Here is a 22787-nt window from a genome sequence, read left to right as displayed (position 1 = left end):
CCGTTCCGTGACAACCCACTTCAATAGATAAACTGCATTCTAACCCTGAATAGTTTTTATAACCTGAATAGTTTCAGCTAGAACTTAGTCTTTGGGACAAAGAACAGAGGAAAAAAAGTTGTATGTAATTGGGATACTTTTGCTGAAGCCACTCATGACCAAAATATGCTCAAAAAAGACAAAAAGCATAAAGCTTAAGGTATCATGCAATATTCATCATAACTTTCAGTTCCCTATTTTGGACTTCAGCAATGACAACCCTAATGATCATAAGTTCAAGTTATTTTATTTAAATCTGACAAGGCAGCAATAGCATCCCTTTCTGATTCTCTGAACCAACAGCAAGTTCTTTCAGAGGTGCCTACTACGTTATTATTAGCCAACACAAAGCACAGAGAGAACATAATAATATAAAATCATCATCTGTCACCCATTTGAAGCCTACTGCAAAAGACAAGCAGAGACAATTTATCTTGAAATAGATAAGGCTGTGGCAAGTTGTATTTCATAATGGACTTAATCATAATTGTGACAGAATTGTCACTTTTATAGTCAACAAGTTACTCCCTGAAGTAGTAGTTTTGTGATGACAGAGAGACAGCTGGGGAGAACAGAAGGGAAAGGATTAACAGCATACACTGTCCAGGTGCTCTGCAGCAGGTGAAGAGTTATTAGGAACTTTGGTCTGCAACAGTTTTCATGTCAGAGATGTCTGCTTCCTTCCCCCTACATCCTATCTCCAATGTAAGAATTGGTCACAAGCAACTTTACAACTTTAATCTGCTTCACAGCTATGATTGCTTATGAAACACACACTGCCTAAAAGTATTTTGATTTTTAATGAAGAATATGAGTGGAGTGAAAGGCACTGGGCTATCATATTCTCAAAAAAGATAACTATCATCTTAATACACCATTTCCCTTATGTAGTGTCTCAACAACTACTAACATTACCTTGAATTTTCAAAAGCACTTATATTTCCTGAAGAACTTCTACAACACATCTCCTTAGAGGTGCTCCCAAATCCAAACAGGCAAAGTACAAAATATAAGCAGAACATATAGAGAAAGGATAACAACAGTACTTGACTTATTATAAATAACATTTTAGCATAGAATTTCAATTCATTCTGGTGACCCAAAAGCCTAATTTTAAGCATTTATCACCAGCATTCTTCTATAACAGAAACACTATGTCCTCTTGGATTAAATGGAGATACCAGCTGACAGCACTAGGAGAGGACAAAGAACAGTATGGAGCATTGTCTTCTAACACCTGTACCTGATTCTGTTCCTATCCTTTCTAGCTGAAGGTGAAACTGCTGACTGGAACTGCTGATTGCAGAAAGATAAACAGTCTGACACTGTTGCAGGTAAGCAAACCTCTTCTTTGCAATAACACAAATGCAAGCAGAAATCTCAGGCAAATCAAAGTCAGGAACTGAGTTACTGAGCAATAAAACAGCAATAAGTTTATGGATTCTCTAGATATGAAAAGATGTTAAAAGTTATTTATTTAGGAACGTCATCACTCTATAAGGAACAACTAGTACAGTTTTGCATTTCTTGAATGGGGTCAGAGTCAGCAAGACTGATGCTATAGATGCTTAACTTAATACCGAGCATGTTTTATAAAGTATTTGTCCAACAAATCTGACACCTGACTTTTTCAGTCAAAAACTTAAATTACATAAATTTTAGATTATCCCTTAGAAATAAGGAAACCTCTTGAAAAAGCAAACAAAAAAAAAGGAAGTCTTTCCTTCCAGCATACTGTTACAACAAGCTTCACAGCATAACAGCAGGCAAACTGGTCTTGTAATTCAAGAACACAAAAATCAAAAAAGTCCACAAACTTTTCCAAGTTTTCAATGACAAACAGAAATGCTGGTCAATGCTAGAACTTCTCTCCTGCAGCCAGCCACCATTTGTTCCACCTCAGCTGGGTCCTTATACAGACATCTGCAAACCTCTGACTTTGCTTCAGGAGCCTTATATGGAATAAACATATAAAGCACCTCGAAGTCCAGCAAGAAACAATTAAGAGTCTTTCTGCCAGCCTAACTAAACATATTTAAGGGAATGTGGGGAAAATGCAAACAACAGAAAACAATTACAGAAGATGAGGAAAAGGAAAAACTATTGCAACATTCACTGAACACAGGCTGGAATGTCCAAAATTACTTGAATTCTCAAGGTAAAGAAAGACTGTTCTCATCACAGGTATCTTATATGAACTGATCCATTTTCATCTTCAGGGAACCAAAAAGATCTTTTCTTTCCAATGAAGGTTACTGCAATTTATATCAACCTGAATGTAATCACAGCACAGAAGCTGCAGCAGGCAGTAAGTCTCAAACAATACGAGTTGACACAGTCAAATTATGCATATGCTTTAATGACCCAGCAATTCTTACTTTCTAATATACATTCAACATATATATTTCTGTTTATTAGCTCTTAATAGCTATCAACTTATTACCTCTAAGAAAATCTCATACTCCACGATACTACAGTGCTGCACAATGGCAGATAGATTTAAACAGAAAACCTAGTAGAGCTTTTCTGGCAGCATTCTTTGGCAAGTCCCAGATCAACTTCTTTTGGCAAGGAACTGTGTGGCCTTAGCCGAAAATAAAATAAAATGTCAGGGCTAGGGTGTCTTGCTTGAACAACTCTTCAATAACAGTTTCAATCTTTTCCCCATCAATGGACTTATCAAACAAGACAGACAAAAAATTCTGGAATACAAGAATGATAATTAAGCTGAGAACACACACATTTTTTTCTCCAAGACACTAAGCAATCCTGAAACACAAAACTGAATTTTGGTTCAGACAACATGTTTCAATAAAATTCTTAATTATTACCAAATTCAAAAAGACTAACCCTCCATTTTCCTTACTAAATGGTTTTCACACCTACTGTCTGTCAGAGTGATTTTCACTGCTTCTACAGACCAACCTGTTTTAAAACATTTGGTTAAATACATGACCCAGCTTCACTTGAAATGGGTGCATTCAGTGAAGGCTATTTTCTATGTATTATATAGACAAACAACAGATTTAATTACCAAAAGTGGGAGTTTCATTTTTCAGATATCTTTAAAATGGGTAACAAAGGAATTTCAGATACAGTAAAAGAAATAGCTGGAAAAAACATTTTGATGACATTCTGAAAACAAAATAATTTTAGGAGACATTGGTCTCTTTTACCAGTCATCCCTCAGAAATCACAGCATCATAACCTATCATATCCTGTATCCATAACCTTAGGTGGAAGGGAATCACAAAGATCACCAAGCCCAACTCCTGGCCCTGCACAGAACACCCCAAACAATCCCGCCATGTGCCTGAGGCATCTCCAGAATCTCACTCCTCCCCACATCCGGGGTTGCCCCATCCCAGCTGCAGAGAATCTGGCACTTGCCCTTGTTAAGCTTCACACAGCTGGTGGAATCAAACCCTCTGATTTGTCAAGGTCTCTCTGCTGGGCCTCTATGACTTTCAGGGGTCAACAGCTACTCTCAAAGTTAGTGCCATCAGGAAACAGAGTAATAATACTAAAAAGATAAAAACAAGATGCCCAAAATGTGTAAATACTAAAAAAATATTCAAGTAAGACACTGCTATAGAATACTCTGGATTTTCTCATGTGTCAAAGGAAAAATATTCAAACTTCAATCATGTGCAATTTAAATAAACTGGATTCCTCTTCACATTACATTAGGTCTTTTTCAACCTATACTAGATAGCTCCTTCCTGCAAATCTGACCTTTCAAGTAAGCCACCACCTTCTCAACCCAGAAACTTGCAGGAACACCTAATGGTACATCCTAACTTACGAAACTTTTGAAAATTAAGAAGAAAAAGTCAAGCCAGAGTGCAGAAGTGTTTATTACTGGAATACTACAAGGCAAGGACTCTGATGTTTTACTCCAGCCCCTCTTAATTTCCTCTTTTAATGCAAATGAAATCATTAGCCTTTTACTGGAACATAAATTGTAGTCCAGTTATAAATAGAAGATAAGTTAGTGGGGGAAATCTCTGAAATGTTCTGACAGTCAAACACGGAAATACTTTAGGAAAGCATACTTACATATTCTACAAAGCACAGTACTCTTGACAAGGAACTTGTCAGGTATTTGATTAACCTGCCACTGCATTTAGGAATAAGTAACACACAGCAGCAGCTGTCAGGCACTGCAGCACTAAAGCAAGATGTTATTGCCCATGTTTTCAAGCACATACACACACACGTTACACAGGCACATCTCTCATTAAAATGGAGATAATAAAAAACATAAATTTTCTAAAGAGGAGGCAACTAGCACACACACACTGCTGAACCCTTATGAGACCTCTGATTAAATCAACATTTAAGAGTCTGACTGCTCATTTAGAAATGAAAAGACAAACTTAGAAGCCTAACTTTCTTCATGATTAACTGTATACACAAGCAGATAATGACTTCAATTATTTGCATGACTCTTGCAAAGCCACCTTCCTTCAGTGTCCAATCTCTATTCTTCATATTGGTGCAAAATTAAGACGTAATTAGTTTGCTCAAAAACCTTCGACTTCAACAAACTGATTTCTACTCTACCTCCTATTGTTATGGAACATAAAATCTAACATTTATATGAAAGAACTGTTTAAGTAGAATTTAGTGTCCCCTAGTGCTGGGCTAAGCCTTGGTGGCAGCTAAGTCCCATAAAACTGTTCCCTCAGTCACTTTGGCATGGGGGGACAGAAAAGGAAGACCTTAAGTGAAAAAACAAAATTAAGTGATGCCAAATGCTTACCACCTACCACAAGCAGACTGATGCCCAGGTAGTCCCTTGGCTATGACCACCCACCCTGCTCTCTCCGCTCTCTTTTTATTGCTGACCATGGCACCACTTAGCCTAAGGTACCCCTCTGGTCAGCTGGGGTCTGCTGTCCTGGCTGTGCCCCTTCCCAGCCTCTTCCACTCCCCACTAAAGGGGTGGGCAGAGTGAGAAACAGAGGTGGCCTTGATGCTGTGCAAACACTGCTCAGCAACAGAAAGCACAGGGTGTGTGTTATCACCACAGTTTTGTGTTATCAGCATTGTTTTGGTCAAAAATAAAAAACATGGCACCATATTGGATGCTATGACAAAAATTAACTCTACAGCATACAGGTCCAGTACGCTTCTCTTAAAAACAAAAGGAAAAACCTGAATCTAGTATGTCTTTCTGATACAGACAAACCAGGCCCCTTATAGGCTGACTAAATAAGAGGTGGAGATTTCACTAATTTTGACTAAGCAGGCCACATTTATTAAAATTATAATTCTGTCCTCCAGGTTTATATATAGAGTGTATCTGCACCTACATAAAACATCTACACCTTCCATCTCTTCTACCTTTTACAGCAGACACAATTAAAAACACAGTGTAAAACACCGTATTATTTCAAAGTGGGGAGGTGCACAATGCTTAATTTTGATTAATATGCATCTGGTCATTAATGTGGATAGAATTCTAGAATTGTGGTTTGGGTCTTTAAAAAAGCATGTACATAATGGAGAGAGATTCCTCTATTCTTAGTCAAAATATCGTCCATCTTCCTTTCAGTTCTTTCCAGAACAAGCTTCTAGTTCCTCACTTCTTTCACTTGTTCAGGTGCAAGCAATCTTCAAGAAACAGAGTAACTCATAATAATGCCATGTCAACATCATTGTTATGGGGTTAAATAAAAAGTCCACCCACTGCACTGTTCTCACATCAAAAGGAACAAGTTCCTCCTTTTTAGCATTTAACACATACTAATTGTAAACTGAGAATCTCAGGCATAGTTTGCAGAAGCTGCTAAAGCAGGAGTACCATTTAAAAATCCAGCTCAAGCAGTGTAGTTGCAGTTAGCCCTCCCTGAGTGATCAGTACAGACAGAACATACACCTGACATTTACTTCAAGCTACACAATGAGTGTCATATACTTGCCTGGTCACTGTGCACTGCAGAAGACAGAATACTGAAATTACAACGTAATACATACAGAATGCTTCTCTCGTGGTAGAGACTGCTGTGGAAGTACCACAGTAAAATCAAGTGTCTATTGAAACAAAAAAACATGGAAGTGCAATGTGCTGTGCTGTACAAGAATGACAAGCTAAAAACAAACATCCCAGTATAAACCATGTACAAAAGACAGTCTGGCAGCTAAGGACTCTAAATAACATAACTACATCATGCTATTTGGTAAGACCATAAAGGCAGATGACTAGAAAATATATAGCAAAAAGCAGCTTACAAGTGCTTAAAAGAGTATCAGCAACAGAAAGATATGTAAAAAGCCTGACAACTAATTTCCCAGGGCGATGAACAAATCTGGTAACATACACAAATAAAAACAGAGCTTTGAAAATAGCACCTATATAAAGACCTCGCTTGTAGGGTTTATTATCTCAACAGACCACTACAAACACGGGAAGAAAAAAGAAAAAAAAAAGGTGAAATGCGGCAGTTTAGTATAGGTTTTACTGGGGGAGGTGGGAAAGACTTGGCATGCACAATGCTGATTCACACTCAGACCAACGGCACAATGATTTTGTGCTGCTACTCACATGTGCTTCTACTCATCCAGGCTTACACACAGTGTACTTGGAGGAAGAGAGCAGCTGAGAACTATTTTATCCGCAATCTCATAATTCTTATGTCTGAAAAGCGCATGTGAAATCATTCTGCAGTAACATTTTATCAATATTTCTGAGAGAAAGCAAGTTACTGAAATTTATCTAGGACCTGTTTGCAAGCCAGAAAAAACCCCAAACTGTTAAAAGTTGCACATGGCTAGTTAACTAATTATTTTCTTCTTTTACTAAAACTTATAAAAAATGGACTGAAAATGTTGTTCAGAGGAAACCAAGCACATTCACTCCAGACAAGCATCCCCTCTTCCCAGTAATGCAACACAGAGATGAGTATGTGCTGTAGTAATTATCTGATCTGTAATAAAGTAATTCTTAAATATACTATCTGCAATACTTAGTCTGGTCAATTTACCCTTGCAAAGAAGTCCACTACACGGGCCTCAACTAATGGAAAGAAATGCTATTTATATAGCATTTATATGTTAGTTAATGTTGATAACTAAATGTTATCTACATTAGGATTAAAGAATACCTGGAAAAAATCACAACTTCTTTAATATAAAACATTATTTTCAGTTTAATGATTATTTATCTTCTAGCAGTAAAGAGCAAAACTTTCTTATATATACACTTTATTCAAAATGTTCAATAAAAGCAGCTTGCTAAAGGGAGAGGAAGAATAGTTATGGCATGTTTTTAAGAGCTCTTAAGTTAAAGCTCTGTTTGAAAGCACTTAAAAAACTGGAAAGCACTACTAAAAATGCTCTGACAAGGTTTTTGTCTTTGCCCTACACCAGACAGCTTGCCATAAAAAAGGGACTTTCCACACTCCAAATTAACCATAGAAAAATAATATCAATTACAGATTAACCATGCTATGAAAACAGGGATAACCACACCAACTGCATGCAAATGACTCAAAATCAGCATATCCTCAAAGGAGCCCAAAAGTAGGATTTATTCAGTAGTATGGTAAAGAGGCACTTTACTCATCTTGTAGCAAAGAGAACTGGGGTACTCCTCCCACACCTCCTATCTTCTCCTAGTCTGTCATTTATCTATAGACATGAAATACAAAAATAAAAAAGACCAAAAAGGTAGGCAACTATGAAAGAAAGAATTTTTCACCACAGACATTACACAGTTTGTTGTTATTAGGCCCTGGACATTTGAGAAAAAGCATGCCTTTGTCCAGGTTTCAACACATTCATACATCACTCTTCAACTGCAATGTGAATGAATTCCCAGGGGATGCCTCTTCAAGTTACACTTGTTTGTCTCAGAAATTTTCCAGCAAAACTTGGGTGCTTCTAAGTTGACATTCAGACTCTTGCTGAAACTGTTTTCATGAGACAAAAAAAAAGACTAAAAGGATACAAAGAAGACTTTTCAAAACCTGTTAATTTCTTACAAAGGCAAATCCTCTCAAGGTTTCTACATCACAGTATCCATTTCACTAAGTCAAACCTTAAGAGCAGGAAAAACACCACCCACATTTTGAATGTTTTCAAAATTCCTATGCCAACTTTCACACAAGTATCTTTAGGATTAAAATATAAAATTCAGAAACCAATTGAGACACTCATATTTGTAATGTATAATAAGAAAACTACATTTTCATACTAATCAGGTCAATACAAAATAGCCTATCTGAAGCAGGCAGACTACTTCCCTAAAAGCTTATTTCAATACAACGAAAAATATCATAAGCTGGAGACCTTCATTTGACCTATGTGGACACAAAGCTATGCTGCAAAACCAAATTTTCAGCAATAAATGAAATTTTTGAAGACCAAACATAAGCAACAAAGATCCAAGATAATTTCTGTACCTAATGAAGTGATTTGACATTACTTCACTCCCACAAATGACATTTTAGTCCTCAGCTAAGAAAGGGTAAAAAATCTAAGAAATATTTATCTTGCAGTAGACTGCAGTAGCCAGGTATTTTTCAGCATACTTTACATGAGTATTCTTTCAGCAAGTCAGGAATTAGTTACAGATCAAATAAATATTTTATCTTGGTAGGTGCTAGGTCTCCCTAGCTGCTTCAATTTGTGTAGTTGTGGCAATTGTATAGAAGATAAAAGCAGATGAGTGCACTGCTATATTTGAATAGATTCCAACAACTACCAAAAGAAAATTTCAAAAAGGACGAAAAAATAAAAAACAACCAAAACCCACAAACAGAAGAAACCCTACAAGGATGAAATTCAGTGGAGCAAGTTACATAGCAGAACCACCTCACAACCTCTCCACTTTTATGGGACTGAATTACAAGATGCAGGAGGACCTGTAATAAAACACCTACCCTGTACTCATCTCTTAGCTACCATTTTTAAATAAGTTAGAATATAACTTTCAATTTAATCAATCCCTTCTTTTGCTTCAGTAGTTCCACACAGTAACTCCCTTTTGCTGTGGCTTTGACCCATCCTATCACAATACTGGTTTTTTAATAATAATAATACAGCACTGGTTTATTTCAGTGCATGCTTTTCATTCCTATAGCAACTGGCTATTGCTCTGTTTGAAATGGATGAACCTGACTGTCTTTTCCAAACATGTTTCTGAAGGATTTCCAAATACATGCAGGTATTGTGATGGCTCCCTGAAAAATTTTAGTAATGTATTTTCTTCCAGGTTATTACCTGCTCCTCCAAGGACACCTCATCTGTCATGTTATGCAAGCATGCACATATTTCAGCTCATATCCCTTATAACCTATCTTAACTTTGGAATACAAAAATAGTTATGTGTACACAGAAAATATAGACCGAAAAAGAACTGTTGGTGGAAAAGAGCAATCAGAACACATATATGGCATACAACCTAATTAGGCCAAACTGGTGGGGAACACAACATTAAAAACAAAAAGGCCATGTCCAAGAAGAATGTACAAATACAGGTAATTGTGTTCAGATGTCAGGAATAGGATTGAGGGGGGGTGTGTTTGTTTTACAGCTGCGAGAAATTCCCATCACTGAATTCATACTGCAGCAGCAACCAGACAACAACTCAAAAGTCTTGCTGTGGTTGTTTACAACCACCACACACCACCCTGGAAACAAGATTCACATGAGTATCTAACAATCTCCTGGAAACACCAGACTCATCAATGCATCACTAAATATCTTTCTATCACTAAAAACTGTCTCCTAGTAGCAAAGACCCTTCCATGTAGACTTAGAAATTATAAAGGTAGCTCCGTATGCGTGAGCTATTTTGTATGCAATTATCTAACAATCTCCTGGAAACACTGAACTCATCAATGCATCACTAAATATCTTCCTGAAAAACTGTCTCCTAGTAGCAAAGACTCTTCCACATACACTTAGAAATTATACAGGTAGCTCCCTACATGTGAGCTGCTTTGTATACAATTCATATGAAGTTAAGCCATATGCACTAGTGTTTAAAATTACCTAAAAATCTGAAAGCTATGTTATCAATGCATGTCTCAGTAAGTGTTCTGAGAAAGCATCTATTTATACGAAAATACGTTCTTTGGCCAAAACAGAGTTCTTGTTTTTATATTTTTTATTTATATGTTCTTGTATTTTTTTTTAAAGAAAACATTAAATTGTTTTCTCCTATTGGAATAAACAGGAAGGATATTCTCAGCTTTAAATTTACAGACTTCCAATCAAGCTTCTATCTCATAAACTTGCCTTTGCCTGTCCCTTAGACTTCATATAGTTTCACAATTACACTTTACAGACTCTATATTGCTCTGCTTTGCTTGCTCTCTTGAGAAAGTCTCACTCAAATGCTACAGTAAATCAGTTCTACTGGAAGTAAAGACTTTGTAAAAAAACATTTCCAGATGTGTAAAGTAAGCTGGTTCTGCTTACTTATCATTAGAACGAGAACAAAAAATATTCATATTGGAAAATGAGCCTGTAGTTTTATTTCCAGCTTTGGAAGGAAAACACATGACAAATGGTTTAAATTGTGTGCCCTGTACACAGGGGCACAAGCAGACCCAAAACCAAGGTCTAAATCCCAATGCTTCATGTCTAACAAAGCTCACAAAGAGGGTATGCTACAGCTCCTGCATTTAAGCCCCTGCCCTAGAGCTGAAATTACAATTCTTTGTGTCTGATGTCTCCACTGCAAAATCTCAAGGGACTTAGAGATATCCACGCCACTGTAACCATTCAGTTCCTTTTTCTCTACAAAGGAATAACAGATCATCTTCAATGTATGTCACTGCTGCACTTAGCAAAGTCAGATAATTTATAACTTTGATGCACACCATTGCAAAGGTAGACTTTTAGACCTAATGTTAACTTTGATACACCATGAAGACCTGTGCCACATATTTGTCCTGGCAGACACAATGCTCCCTACCTTGAGATCTTTACAGCATAATGCCCACCAATTCAGCAGATTTACCACACAATCTTGGCCGAAAAACAGGCTGAAAGATCACCCAGTTTATACCACCTTCCTCAAGGAAAGGTATCCTCAACCAATCCTGCCAGCAATCGCTCCTGCCACTCCTAACTTACTTCCCCCCAACTATTCAGGCATGTAGAAGGAAAAATGCTGATGTGCATTCAATTCAACAAGCCTTCAATTTCACACGTAGAAGCAGAGATCACTATCTACTGAGGTTATCAGGACTCCATGGCAAGGTCCACCTGAAATGATGGGGCTACAAGAATATGCTCTGAAACACACAGTCTGAGAAATACAATGCTACAGTAGCAGGTACATAAACAGATCATAGAGTTACAGAATAAACTGGGTTGGCAGGAATCCACAAGGATCACTGAGTTCAACTCCTGCACAGCACCATCCCCAGGGATCACACCATGTGCCCAAGACTACTGTCCAAACGCTGCTTGAACTCAGACAGGCTTGGTGCTGTGATATGTGCTAAAAAAGCAAACATTAATCACGAAAACCACTCTTCATTCACTATCAACCAGTAAATTTATTGCAGATGCAATGCCCTGTCAAAGAACATATAACTTACCAGCTTCTCTCCCACACTATCTTGACCTTCTGAACAGGCAGAGTTTCAAGAGACTTCCATTCAAATCAATGAACTGGATTAAATTATTTACTTGTCACATAAATTAAAAAACAAAAGCTGGTCACTCAATCAAATCCATACTGTATCTCATATCTAAAATAAGGGTGTATTACCCTTTAATCATACACCACATCAAATTAAACTGCTTCCCTGACAGAACTCTCATTCCACAGTGTGTGTGCTTTCTATATTGACTACCTTTTCAAACAAAAAAAAAAATCCAACACAGTGGTGGAAGTACACCTTCCTCAATGACTTAGTCACAGTACCATGGCAAACTCATGAAATCAGTAAAAATACAAAATTATATAATAATGCCATTTCTTCATTTTGACACACTTCTCATTACTCATGGCCCATTTCTGTCATATAACTCTCCCCCCAATTTTATACTTTTCACATGCATTACTCTGCAAAGTCTTAACAGAAAAGGGCTGCTCAGCAACCTAGAGCACTTGAGGACCTCCTAAGTACCAGAGTTCTGACTGACAAAACCCACGCGAGTAGAGGGATCTCCCACATTAGAGGCACGGATAAGTTGAAGGAGGATAAATGTGCCAGGTTCACCCAGGCCCTCAAGTCCGACGCTGGCCTGAAGCCCTGGTCCCCATGCCCAGATCCTTCCGGGTCCTCTATATTCCCTCCCATGTGTATTCATATGTCAGCCCCTCTGCGAACCCCGCAACCAAACGGCAGCGCCACAAACACTGCCGGGTTCCCCCTCCCCAAAATCCGTGCACCTTTCCCCCATCTCCTCCAAAACACCAAGGCTCCAGGCACATTACGTCCCACATCCCCTCTGCCCTAAGCCCACAGCCACACTCATTCTGCAGCGCCCTTGACCCCATCCCACCACCGGGCTCCTCTTCCCCAAGAGCCGGTGTGCCCTCGGGCACCCCCTGCCCAGCGCCCCCGGCCGCACCTCACGGTCCTTGAGGCCCAGCAGCAGCACCTCCTCCATGAGGGTAAGCCGCGTTTCCTTGGAATCGCCCTTCTCGTCGTCGCCGGACTCGTCCCGGCGCCCTTCATCCTCGGGGCCGCCGCCGGCGCCCCGCTCCTTATCGGCGGCGGCGGCGCTGCGGGAGGCCTCGGTCCGGCGCTGCACCAGCCCGGAGCTGCGCTGGGTCAGGGAAGTCATGGTGGCGGGGAGAGAGCGGAGCTCGGCGGCGGCTCGGGGAGGGGAGGGGACGGGCCGGGCTGGAGCCGCTCCGCCCTACGCGCCCCGGCCGGGGGCAGTCATGGGGAGCGGGCCGGTCCCGGGGCGGCCGCGCTGGCGGCGGCGGCGGCTCAATATGGCGGCGCGGGCTGATGTCAGCGGAGGATGTGGCAGCGCCGGGCGGGGCGGCGCCGGAAAGGGACCCGCGGCTGAGGGAGCGCGGCCGTGACCCGGGGCGGGCACTGCGCTGCCTTTGGGATCGGGGTGCGCTTCCCCGAGTGCTTCGTTTGCACAGCCGCAAGTCCGCTTGGTTTCATGCAATCATTAAAGTTGGAAGAGACCTTCGAGACTATCCAGTACAACCGTCCTCCCAGAACTGCCCCTGTAACCCCTAAGCCACATCACCGGCGCCCGATCCAGGCGGCTCTTGACCTCCAGGGATAGTGACCCCCGCACGCCCCTGGGCAGTCTGTTCCAGTGACTGACCATTCGAGCTCAGCCGGAAAACGGTGTCCGACTGCGGGGGTGGATGTGGCGACGAGCAGCCTGGGCTGGTGAAGGTGTGTGGGCCCAGGAGCGGGGCAGTGACCATACCCTTGGGTTCGGCACTGGTGGGGCCACACTGGGACTGCCCAGTGAGCGATCCTGGGCCCCTCACAAGACACTGAGGAGGTTTAGAGAAGGGCAGTGGAGCTGGGGAAGGGTCTGGCACAAGGCTGATGAGGAGCAGCTGAGGGAGCTGGGGGTGTTTGGAGAAAAGGAGGCTCAAGGGGAGCCTTATCACTCTTTGCAAACTCCCTGAAAGGAGGGTGTAGCCCGGTGGGGTTTGATCTCTTGGCAGGACAAGAGGATACAGCCTCGAGCTGTGCTAGAGAAGGTTCAGGCTGAACATTAGGAAGCATTTCTTCACAGAAAGGATGATTAGACATTGGACTGGACTGCCCAGAGAGGTGGTGGAGTCACCATCCCTGGAGGTGTCTAAGGAAAGCCTGGATGTGGCACTCAGTGCCGTGGTCTGGTTGGCACTATGGTGTTCTGTCACAGGCTGGACTCAAAGATCTCAGAGGTCTTTTCCAGCCTGTGGCTGATTCTGTGATTCTGTGTCCATGGCAGAGGTTGAAACGAGATGATCTTTTCCAACCCAAATGCCATGATTCCATGTATATATACACATACCTGTGAGGTGAACTCAGGTGAGCTCTCAACAGTTTTCACTTCAGATTTTGGAGATGGAGTCCCTCAGTTCTGCTGTTGATGGGCACCTTTTCAAACCTTGAGCCCTTTTGTATGTGGCACACCAAAAACTCAAAAAAATTCCTATCAAGAATAAGTCCCATGTAAGTTTTCAGGCACTGTAATTTATTACAGAATAAAGGTGTTCATGCTGTAGGCAAGGATGGCTTACACTTTTTAGTTCACAGTTAGAATATTGCATTTAACCAATATTGTATTTATGAGATATATAAATACAAAGATATGTAAAATAGGTATTTAATATATAAATAAAATACGTCAATAAATAGATGGTTGGTTTTAATGAGTTGTTTGTTTGGTGTTTTAATTTTTTGTTGTTGTTTTGATTTTTTTTTTCCTAACTGGACCCTGTTTACCAAGCACTCTGAGTCACTCTGGAAGTGACTTTAGCTTTCATTATTTTCCACACCCCCAGTTCTTGCATCCCTTCCTATTGTGACTCAGTGACAATTTGGTGCAGCATAAGAAAGAATAGCAGATGGACAGTCCTGATCCCCAGAGGATCTGGATCACTCATGCAACTGTTTCCTGATTGTTCCTCTTCTGGTTTTTGAGGCCTGCTGATTATTCACAGTCTACTTACTGTGCAACATTCTGAATTTTTTTTTTTTTCTTTCTGGGTTTTTTGTTAATTAAAATGTCCTACTGTACCAGCTCAAATGCCAAACCAAAGCTGAAGGATATACCATCACTGTTATTTTTATCAAATTAAGGTTTGCTCTAAGAAGAGATACAACAATAGCACTACAAAGTGCGTTTCCTGGAAATGTAATTTCTGAGTTATAATTAAACTCAAACATTTATTCATTTAGTCCTCTCTGAGCAACTTGGATATTTTCCTGAGGATTACAGTCCAGGTAACAGGCATGTAATTAACCCGGGTCATTCCCTTTGCCTTCTTTTAACATAGTCACTGTATTAGCTTTTTTCCCGTTCTTTGGATCTCGCAACATTTATTGAGAGCCATATTTAGAGAACAAAAAGAGGTTCCAAAAAGATATTTCAAAAAACCTGTATGCAAGCTCTCCTGGCTTACTGATACAAATTACTTAGCTGTAGTGCTGCTGTTAATTTTTTTTTTTTTTTTAACATACTGTTACTGGAAAGAATTTAATCTTTGTCAAGCCTGATAATATTTACCTATTCTCCCAGAATGTAAAGCTATCTGTTAAACATTTTCTGACAGAAACATTAACAATTCTTACATTTCAGTTTAGTAATTGTCATTTCCATATCCATTTCCATATCATGTATAATTTGCCTTGTGCCTACATTCAATTCACATTCAAGCATGACTTACATTTTCTCTAATTCCTATCTTAAAGCAATTTTATCATCTCCATTTTATCAACAGAATGCACTGTTTGGGCTGTCACATTTATTGTCACTTTCCCACTAGATTACTGCGGCATTTAAGTACATTTTCATTTTGTCCTGATTGCGTTTTAAAGGTTAACTAATGGAATGTCCATTATCAGCTCATAATTTTTTTTTTTTTTTAATCCTTTCCTGAAGGCCCTCAAAGGACTCATCATTCCTTCAGTTTTGTAAAAATCAGTCTTTTAAAATAGTTGCTTTAAGAGTCTTTTAAAAGTTGCTAATTATATTATTGATTTGCCCTCTTTTCTGTATTTTGTTACAAAATGAACAAATTAGGATCACTAATGGGTTAATAATTTTTTGTTGTTCAGTTTAGTTTTTATTATGATGAGGTGTCCAGTGAAGTTCCCTATACTTAACAGTCAATTTTTTGACTTAGAAACTCAGGTGTTTGTACAAATTGAATGGTGTAATTTCAAACAAATATATTTCTTTATTAATTTCAGTTCTGACTCATTACCTGATGAGCATAAACTAAGTTCAGCATGAATCACATCAAGAACACAAATACTTGAATGTTGAGCCAATTATTTTAAATTTTTTTTACACCACTGCAACGTTGATATACAAAACCAAAATCTGAATAAAAAGGATAGCAAACAAGACATGTTTCAGCACAGGGTTTTGTTGTTGTTGATCCTTTCTACACAGCAGAAAGCTGGTGTGCCAGAGAGGAGCACTCTAGATACTCACATGGGAGATCCTTTGTTATGACCTTCATAACTGCGATTTATTTTGCAGTGTCAAGCAGTGTTTGAAAAATATTTCTGAGACCTGCATGGCTTTATCAGGAGTTCAGAAGGCTGTAGCCCCCAACACTATGGTTGACTGTTGATTGTTTGGGTTGCCACTGGGCACCTTGTTGGCTAGAGACTCCCACTCCTCCCCCGTCCCAATGCCAGTGTTATCCAGAGAGCTGAGGCCCAAAATCTTCAAAACACTCTGTTAAGAGGTAATAATACAAAAGCACAGGCTGTGGTCTATAAATAGTTTAGTTAATCTTGCAGTAAATTGACCTTGTAATGCATCCAAGTTTATCCTTAAGCCCATCTCTGGCTGAATGCAGTGGTCTTCTGAAATAGCTAGGATATTTTTAATTGCTGCTAGCCACCTGGGAGGTTGAAATAAAAGGGGAAAGAGCAAAGGCATGAATCTGAGAGTCTTACTTTCTGCTGTGCTAGTTGCAGTTGCCATGATTTTCTTCCCTATGGGAGCAGGGATTACCTCAGTGATGTCGGCAGGAAAAGTGAGTGGCAAACTGATTGCAAGTGTGTGTTGGGACATCAGGTCCCAAAAGAGTAACTTCATTTAACACCTGAGGTAGGAGCTCACGTTCTCATAACTACAAACATTTCGCAACTTGAATGTTAGGAGCATGACACAGAGCTGGCTGAAATGAGAAATTGAAGACAGCTCAGCTTAACAGCTGTGCCAGGCTCTGGAACTTCAGACACAAAGGGTGAATCCTACTGCTCCCATCACAGTACTATCACAAGACATAAGTGGGCAGATTTTCTCCTGAAGAACAGTTAGATTAATAGGATGTACATGTTTTGAAGCTGACAGCAAGAAAACAGGAGTTGTTTTCCAGAAGAAGGCTGCTGGGTCTGTTATGGCTCCACCATTCAGCAGTTTGACCAGTCAAGCTTGTTTACATTCCTGCCTGTATCTTCCATTCCCTCCCAGTGAAAGTTTGACACTCCCGCTTAGGCCAGTCAAAGCAAGTGTCAGGTGGAGCCATGGCTTGAATCCATGTGAGGATCTGACTTAAAAACAACAGCCAAGAAAAAGGCCATGTTTCCCTGTATGGTTTCAGAGATCTATTGACAGGATAGTCTCCTATACAGGCACAGGATCACTGCTGAAGGAGCACTGTGCTGGAGTACAAAGTATGGCAACCCAAGAACCAGGACCAAATGGTGACAGGAATGCCTTAAGGCCAAAAAGTCTTCAACACCATGCTGATTACAGGCATGCTGCTTGAGTGCTAGACTAGACATTAATGCCAGCAAATAGTTGGAAACAAACTGTTGAGAGATTTGTTCTATCCAGTATTACCAGTGTGATCTCCAAGAACAGGATTTTCACCGCCAAGAAGAATCAAGATGCTGAAAGGTACAGAGTGATGAAAGAAGGAGAAGATCAGAATAAGAGACAGGACAAGTGAGCAGGCTTGTGTGTGATACTGTATGTGGGAAGAAACCAGAGTCAATGGTCAACTGACCATAGAAGTTGGGTCTGGTACAAAGTGATCATGTAATATTGTCTCTTTCAGTTTCAGCTGCACCAGTTTTACTTTTGCTGTTGTTTTGGTTGCTAAATAAATCCTTTGGTACCCAGTGTGGACCACCTGGGCTTTTTTTCTTGGTTTAGGAATGGGTTTTCCAACACTAACAGCAAATTGTTCTAAGTAAAAAAACCACCTACTGGTGACTCTTTCTAGATGTACAACAAACCCTAATTTGGCTTTAAATGCCCATCTGCTTGGATGTTGTTTAAATTGTCAATTTATAAAGTCAAAATTTGCCAGTGTACCTTTTCCAATACCAATTTTTATGTTTTTCCCTTAGGATGATTCAAGGACAATGTTCTGGGCTTCTCAGAAATTTGTGTATTTAATTACTACTTTCAGCAGCACAAACACCAGTATTGAACACTGAGTTCATATAAAATCAGATGGAGCCACTTAGTAATAAAATTTATCTTCAAAGGACTTTGAGTTAAAAATCAGAACATGCTGCTTTTAGTTTTTTTATCTGCAATTACAGTAACTTGTGGATTTTTAGAAAAAGAATGACTGGCATTTTAGGAAGACCAAAGGCAGACATGAGGAGATGCTGTGTGCATTTGCTCCTTTAAAAAGCATTCTTTAATTTTGAGTATTTCTAGATACTCTTATTTTCTTATCTCCAGGAGAGTAGAAGTGATTGCTAGTTCCTGAAATCTTTGTATTGTAATAGCATCTTCCTTCTTGTATCAGAGTGAAATTCTTTGGCAGTAAGGATCTGTACTGGTTATTTTACTATTGCAATTACAGCAGTGAAATCATAAGGACAAAATTATTAGTCAAAGTACTGTTTGTAATTGAGATGCCTTTTCATTTCTGCACAGGGGTCCTGTTCAACCAGCATTCCTAGGAAAAATGTGCAGTTTTCTTGACAGAGGTTCATTGTGCAAAATGAGCCCTATGAAACCTTCACCAAAACTGTCTTTGGTATTTCGGCAAAATTTAAAATCTTTAATGCAGTGAATTTTTTACAAGTTCAGCTTCGAAAAATCTTTACTTCACATCCTAATGCAACAAAGCTTTACTATCTGCTCCTTGAAAAATACTCATCAACTGATTAAAAAATACATCAAGCCAGATGGCGCAAAGAAAATGTTTCCACGGAGTTGTAATTTACAAGATAAATAGTGATTAGAGCAGCATTCATGTTGTCTAAATAGAAAGTACTTGTGTGCATTCAGAGTGTGTGTAGAATAAATGTCGAATACTTTTGGTAGGTTTACACCCTCTGGTTATGACCAAAGACCCATGCAGAGAGAATCAAATAAAGAGTGGTAATTTTAGAACTGTAAGTATGAGGCAAACAGAGCCATGCGGTCAGTGATGGAGAAGAGTACAGGTTCCAGGAACTAGTGGTCACATTAACTCAGAAAAGGTGTGTGAGCAGCTGGGAAATACAGGAAAAATCTAGAAGCATTTTGTAGCAGCCACCTCTGAGCTCTATAAAAATAATTATAAGGGAGATAAAGCTGCATTTCCAAGTTTCCTTGCTCCTGAGAAATCAGCCAAGTGCATCGCACTCTCTGTGCTGCTCCTGGCAGAGGTAGCACACCCTGCTTGTGTGGGGTGGTTTGTACTCCTGATGGCAGACAGGAGTTTGTGATCACAGGGAATGCCAGAAGGTTTTTAAATCTGGCACAGATGTCAATACCTTCCGTAGTACCTTCTACCTAGGGAGCAAAAAACACTGATACACATTTGTAGATTAAATGCACCGGCTGCTCTGGAAGCATGTCTAATTAGTCTGCTGAAGTTAGCTTTGAAAACGTGGGAGAATAAAATCCAAGTAAAGTCTTAGGGAGCACTCTGTCTCCCCCTCTTGTTGTGAACTGCCTTGCATGGTTCACTGTGACAATGGGACAAAATCCCAGAAGGTGTCTTTTGGAGGGGGATGTACTTGTGCTTGGCTGGGGAAGTTCAGAAGTGAGGCTCAACATCAGAGCACTCCACAGCCCTGTCACCTTCCTGTGTTGACCTGTAATCCAGGTGCCTCTGTTGACTGCAAGGTAGAGAGCTTCAGAGTTTCATCCTGTGAACTGATCCCCAAAGGATTGGGGATCAAGTCAAATATGGGTTGATATTTTGGGGGATTAATTCTGCTCTGGATTATATCTGTGAAAAAACATCTATCTTCTGTATTGTAAAATGGTATTATTGCTATATCTTTGTATGGCATGGCTTTTAAAGCAATTTCACTGGCAAGCACTTAACCATCTATGCAAATATATAAATCTGCTGCAAAAGAGCTGCTATTCAAACAGAAATCTCTTCATAGGGGATCTGCAAAGAACTTTTAAAGTGAATCTAGACTGCAGACCACATTCCTAATTAAAATTGGCATGATAATTTGAATGGTTGGGACAAAGGCTGTTTAGGACATTAACTGCATAATAGAGATTGATGAGCATTTTAGCATTGTTTCTAAAGTTAGCCACTTATTAAAAATTTATTGCTGTCCAGTGGAATAAGTGCATTTTCATAAGTCCTGATTGCATTTAATAGTTCATTAATGAGCTACAAATGTGTAAGGACTCCTGCTATGTACTAATATAGCACCAAACATAAGGCTGCATTTACAGAACTAAGTGAAGATCACATTATCACAGAATATTCTGTGTTGGAAGGGATCCTCAAGGACCATCAAGTGAATGGCCCATATGGAGATCAAACCCACAACCTTGGCATTATTAGCACCACGCTCTAACCAACTGAGCTCATCTGAGGATTGAGAAGTACAATATTTAACTATGAGACACAGATTCTAGAATGTCTCCCGTTTTTTAAAATTAGTATTTGTAGCTATCACAGTGAATTCAAACAGAGCAGAAACCTGACTAATAGTCAAGGGCTGTCAGAAAACTCAGAAAAAAAGATAGTTTTACCATCAGCCTTGTACCTCCATAGAATGCTCTTGTTTCTGCTTGTTAGTGTATTTTTTTCTCTCCATGAAAACTAGATTGAGGAAGAAGATAGGGAACTGGAAGCTTCACTGTTGAAGGCAAAGAGAGCTAAAACAACACCAGAAATAAACAGCAAAGCTGGAAAGGTTAGAGGACTCTTTTTCTAGGGGTGCTGGTACAGGGAAGGAGGATTCCCTATCCTTGCTGGCTGCAGAGTGAACTGGCAGCTTGGTGCATTTCCCTGCATGCCCAGACATGCAGCAGCTGTGAGCCTGACAAAAAGTCTTGAAAAACTTGGCAAGAGAGTTCCCCAAAACTCCTTTCTGTATCTGGGAGGAAAAGGAAAGGAAGGGTGAAAAAATTCTTGCATCACTTTTTCATTTTGGTGCACTGGTGTCTCACTTCAGGATTATTGTATTTATTTTTTTCTAAAGGTACTAAGCTCTTGCAAATGTTACCTTGATCTGGCCAGAAGAAGCTTTCCTTGCCTCTTGAATTCATTTACATTAAAACTCCAAGCCAAAACAATGGTATCTGTCTGCCTCAGAGCCTCAGGCTTAGAGTAGCAGCAGCATGTGGCAGGTGACCCTCAGATCACTTTGCTGTGCAGCTTCAGAGCTGGCTACACAACACAGCCTCCCAAAAATCTGCCTCCCACAGCTCCTGGGGGCAGTGGGATGCTCACAGCAATAATCTACACCAGTGAAGCCAGGATTAGACCTTCAGGGCTCAAATGACTTCCCTAGGGAGGAGAGATGGAAAAGGATTGCAGCTAAATTATTGCTGGTTGCAAATTAAGATGGAAGTTGGAAACAAAATCTTAGTGGAGAAACTCATCAAATAACTGGTAATAAAAATACATCCAGCAGCCTAAAAAGATCACCCTGGTGTGGTGCAGGAACCTCCAAACAACAGGAATGCATCCATGAGGGAGGCCCTTGGCTGCAGCAGAGGAATGAGAAGATCTGCACAGTGTATCAGTGTTTTCACCTGCATAGACAGTAAATCAAGATCTCTGCCTGGTTTACAAGGCATCTTTGGAAAAAAAAAAAAATATATATATATATATACATGTATATATCTTTCTGCTATTGTTGAGGTACAACAAATGACATCTGAGCTTTCCATATTTAACACAAACTATGTTACACTGATGAGTCAGCCGTCTGCATCAAGGTGTCCTACTTTGGTATGTATGGCCTTTTCTCACTAAGTGTTTTCCCTAATATTTACTTAGGTACCAGCTTAATTCTCTTTGCTGAGGGATAAAACAGTGGTTTTAATTAACACCCGTTTACTACACAGTTAAGCCCTTCAGAAAGAAAATTTTAGAAAAACGCAACCCAAGCAACAAATGCAGAAGCAAAATAAATACATGAACAGAAGATATTTACTGGCCTTAATGGTCAAAACACACCTGTGGCTGAAACCCAGCAAGGTGATCTCCCACTGCTCAGAGCAGGAGAACAGTACCAGACACTGCACCAAAACAAAGAAAGCCCTCCTTATCCTGGAAGCATGGTCCCTATCTGAAACACAGCTCTGCAAAAAAACCCCAAGACCAAACAATCCCAAACCCCAAATTAAGACTTTCCCTCTTTTTTAAATCAAATGTATTCTGTTTACCTCTGTGCAAACTCAGCCTGGATCTGGAGAACCAGCTTGGCCCGTTTTACCATCAGTCATAAGCATCCTGCAGCCAAAACCAAAGCATTACTTAGATCTTACATGACCTCAAGGTTATAAATTGGCCTCAGATATGAATGTCAGGTTTGAATGTGTGCTTGTTCATCATTATTAACACAAGGCTGATACAAAGTGCTGAGTGTTTCTGACATCCTGTTTTATGACTATTTCTGATGCTTTGCAAGGCCATGTTGCTCTTAGCTGTACTACTGCATCGGAAATAAAACTTCAGTAAATGATTTTTATGAAGCTGTGCTTGAAGCAGACTGTAGCAGGGACTTCATTTTGCCATTAACATGAGGAAATACAGCATAGAATATGGAGGACCAAGACTCTTTAGGGAAGAAGATGGCATTTTTACCACTTTCCTTTGGCATATTTGTTTTGGAAAGGTGATGTTGCACAGAAAATTGAAAATACATAGACAGATAAAAAAATTCCAAAGTAGACTTTTTACTATGGCT

General features: G+C 39.9%; 1 protein-coding gene across 1 annotated transcript in view; it reads right to left on the bottom strand.

Moving 5' to 3' along the window:
• GOLPH3 (golgi phosphoprotein 3) overlaps window positions 1-12965 on the bottom strand; it is a 30268-nt gene extending 17303 nt beyond the window's left edge. The window contains exon 1 of the mRNA XM_059873104.1: window positions 12583-12965. Within this exon, the coding sequence (XP_059729087.1) occupies window positions 12583-12798 (216 nt within the window). The 5' untranslated portion in view covers window positions 12799-12965. The remainder of the gene's footprint in view (window positions 1-12582) is intronic.
• Between the last annotated feature and the right edge of the window lie 9822 nt (window positions 12966-22787).

This window comes from Haemorhous mexicanus, chromosome Z (assembly GCF_027477595.1).
Source record: "Haemorhous mexicanus isolate bHaeMex1 chromosome Z, bHaeMex1.pri, whole genome shotgun sequence".
NCBI lineage: Eukaryota > Metazoa > Chordata > Aves > Passeriformes > Fringillidae > Haemorhous > Haemorhous mexicanus.
This window is presented reverse-complemented; position numbering and strand designations above follow the sequence as displayed.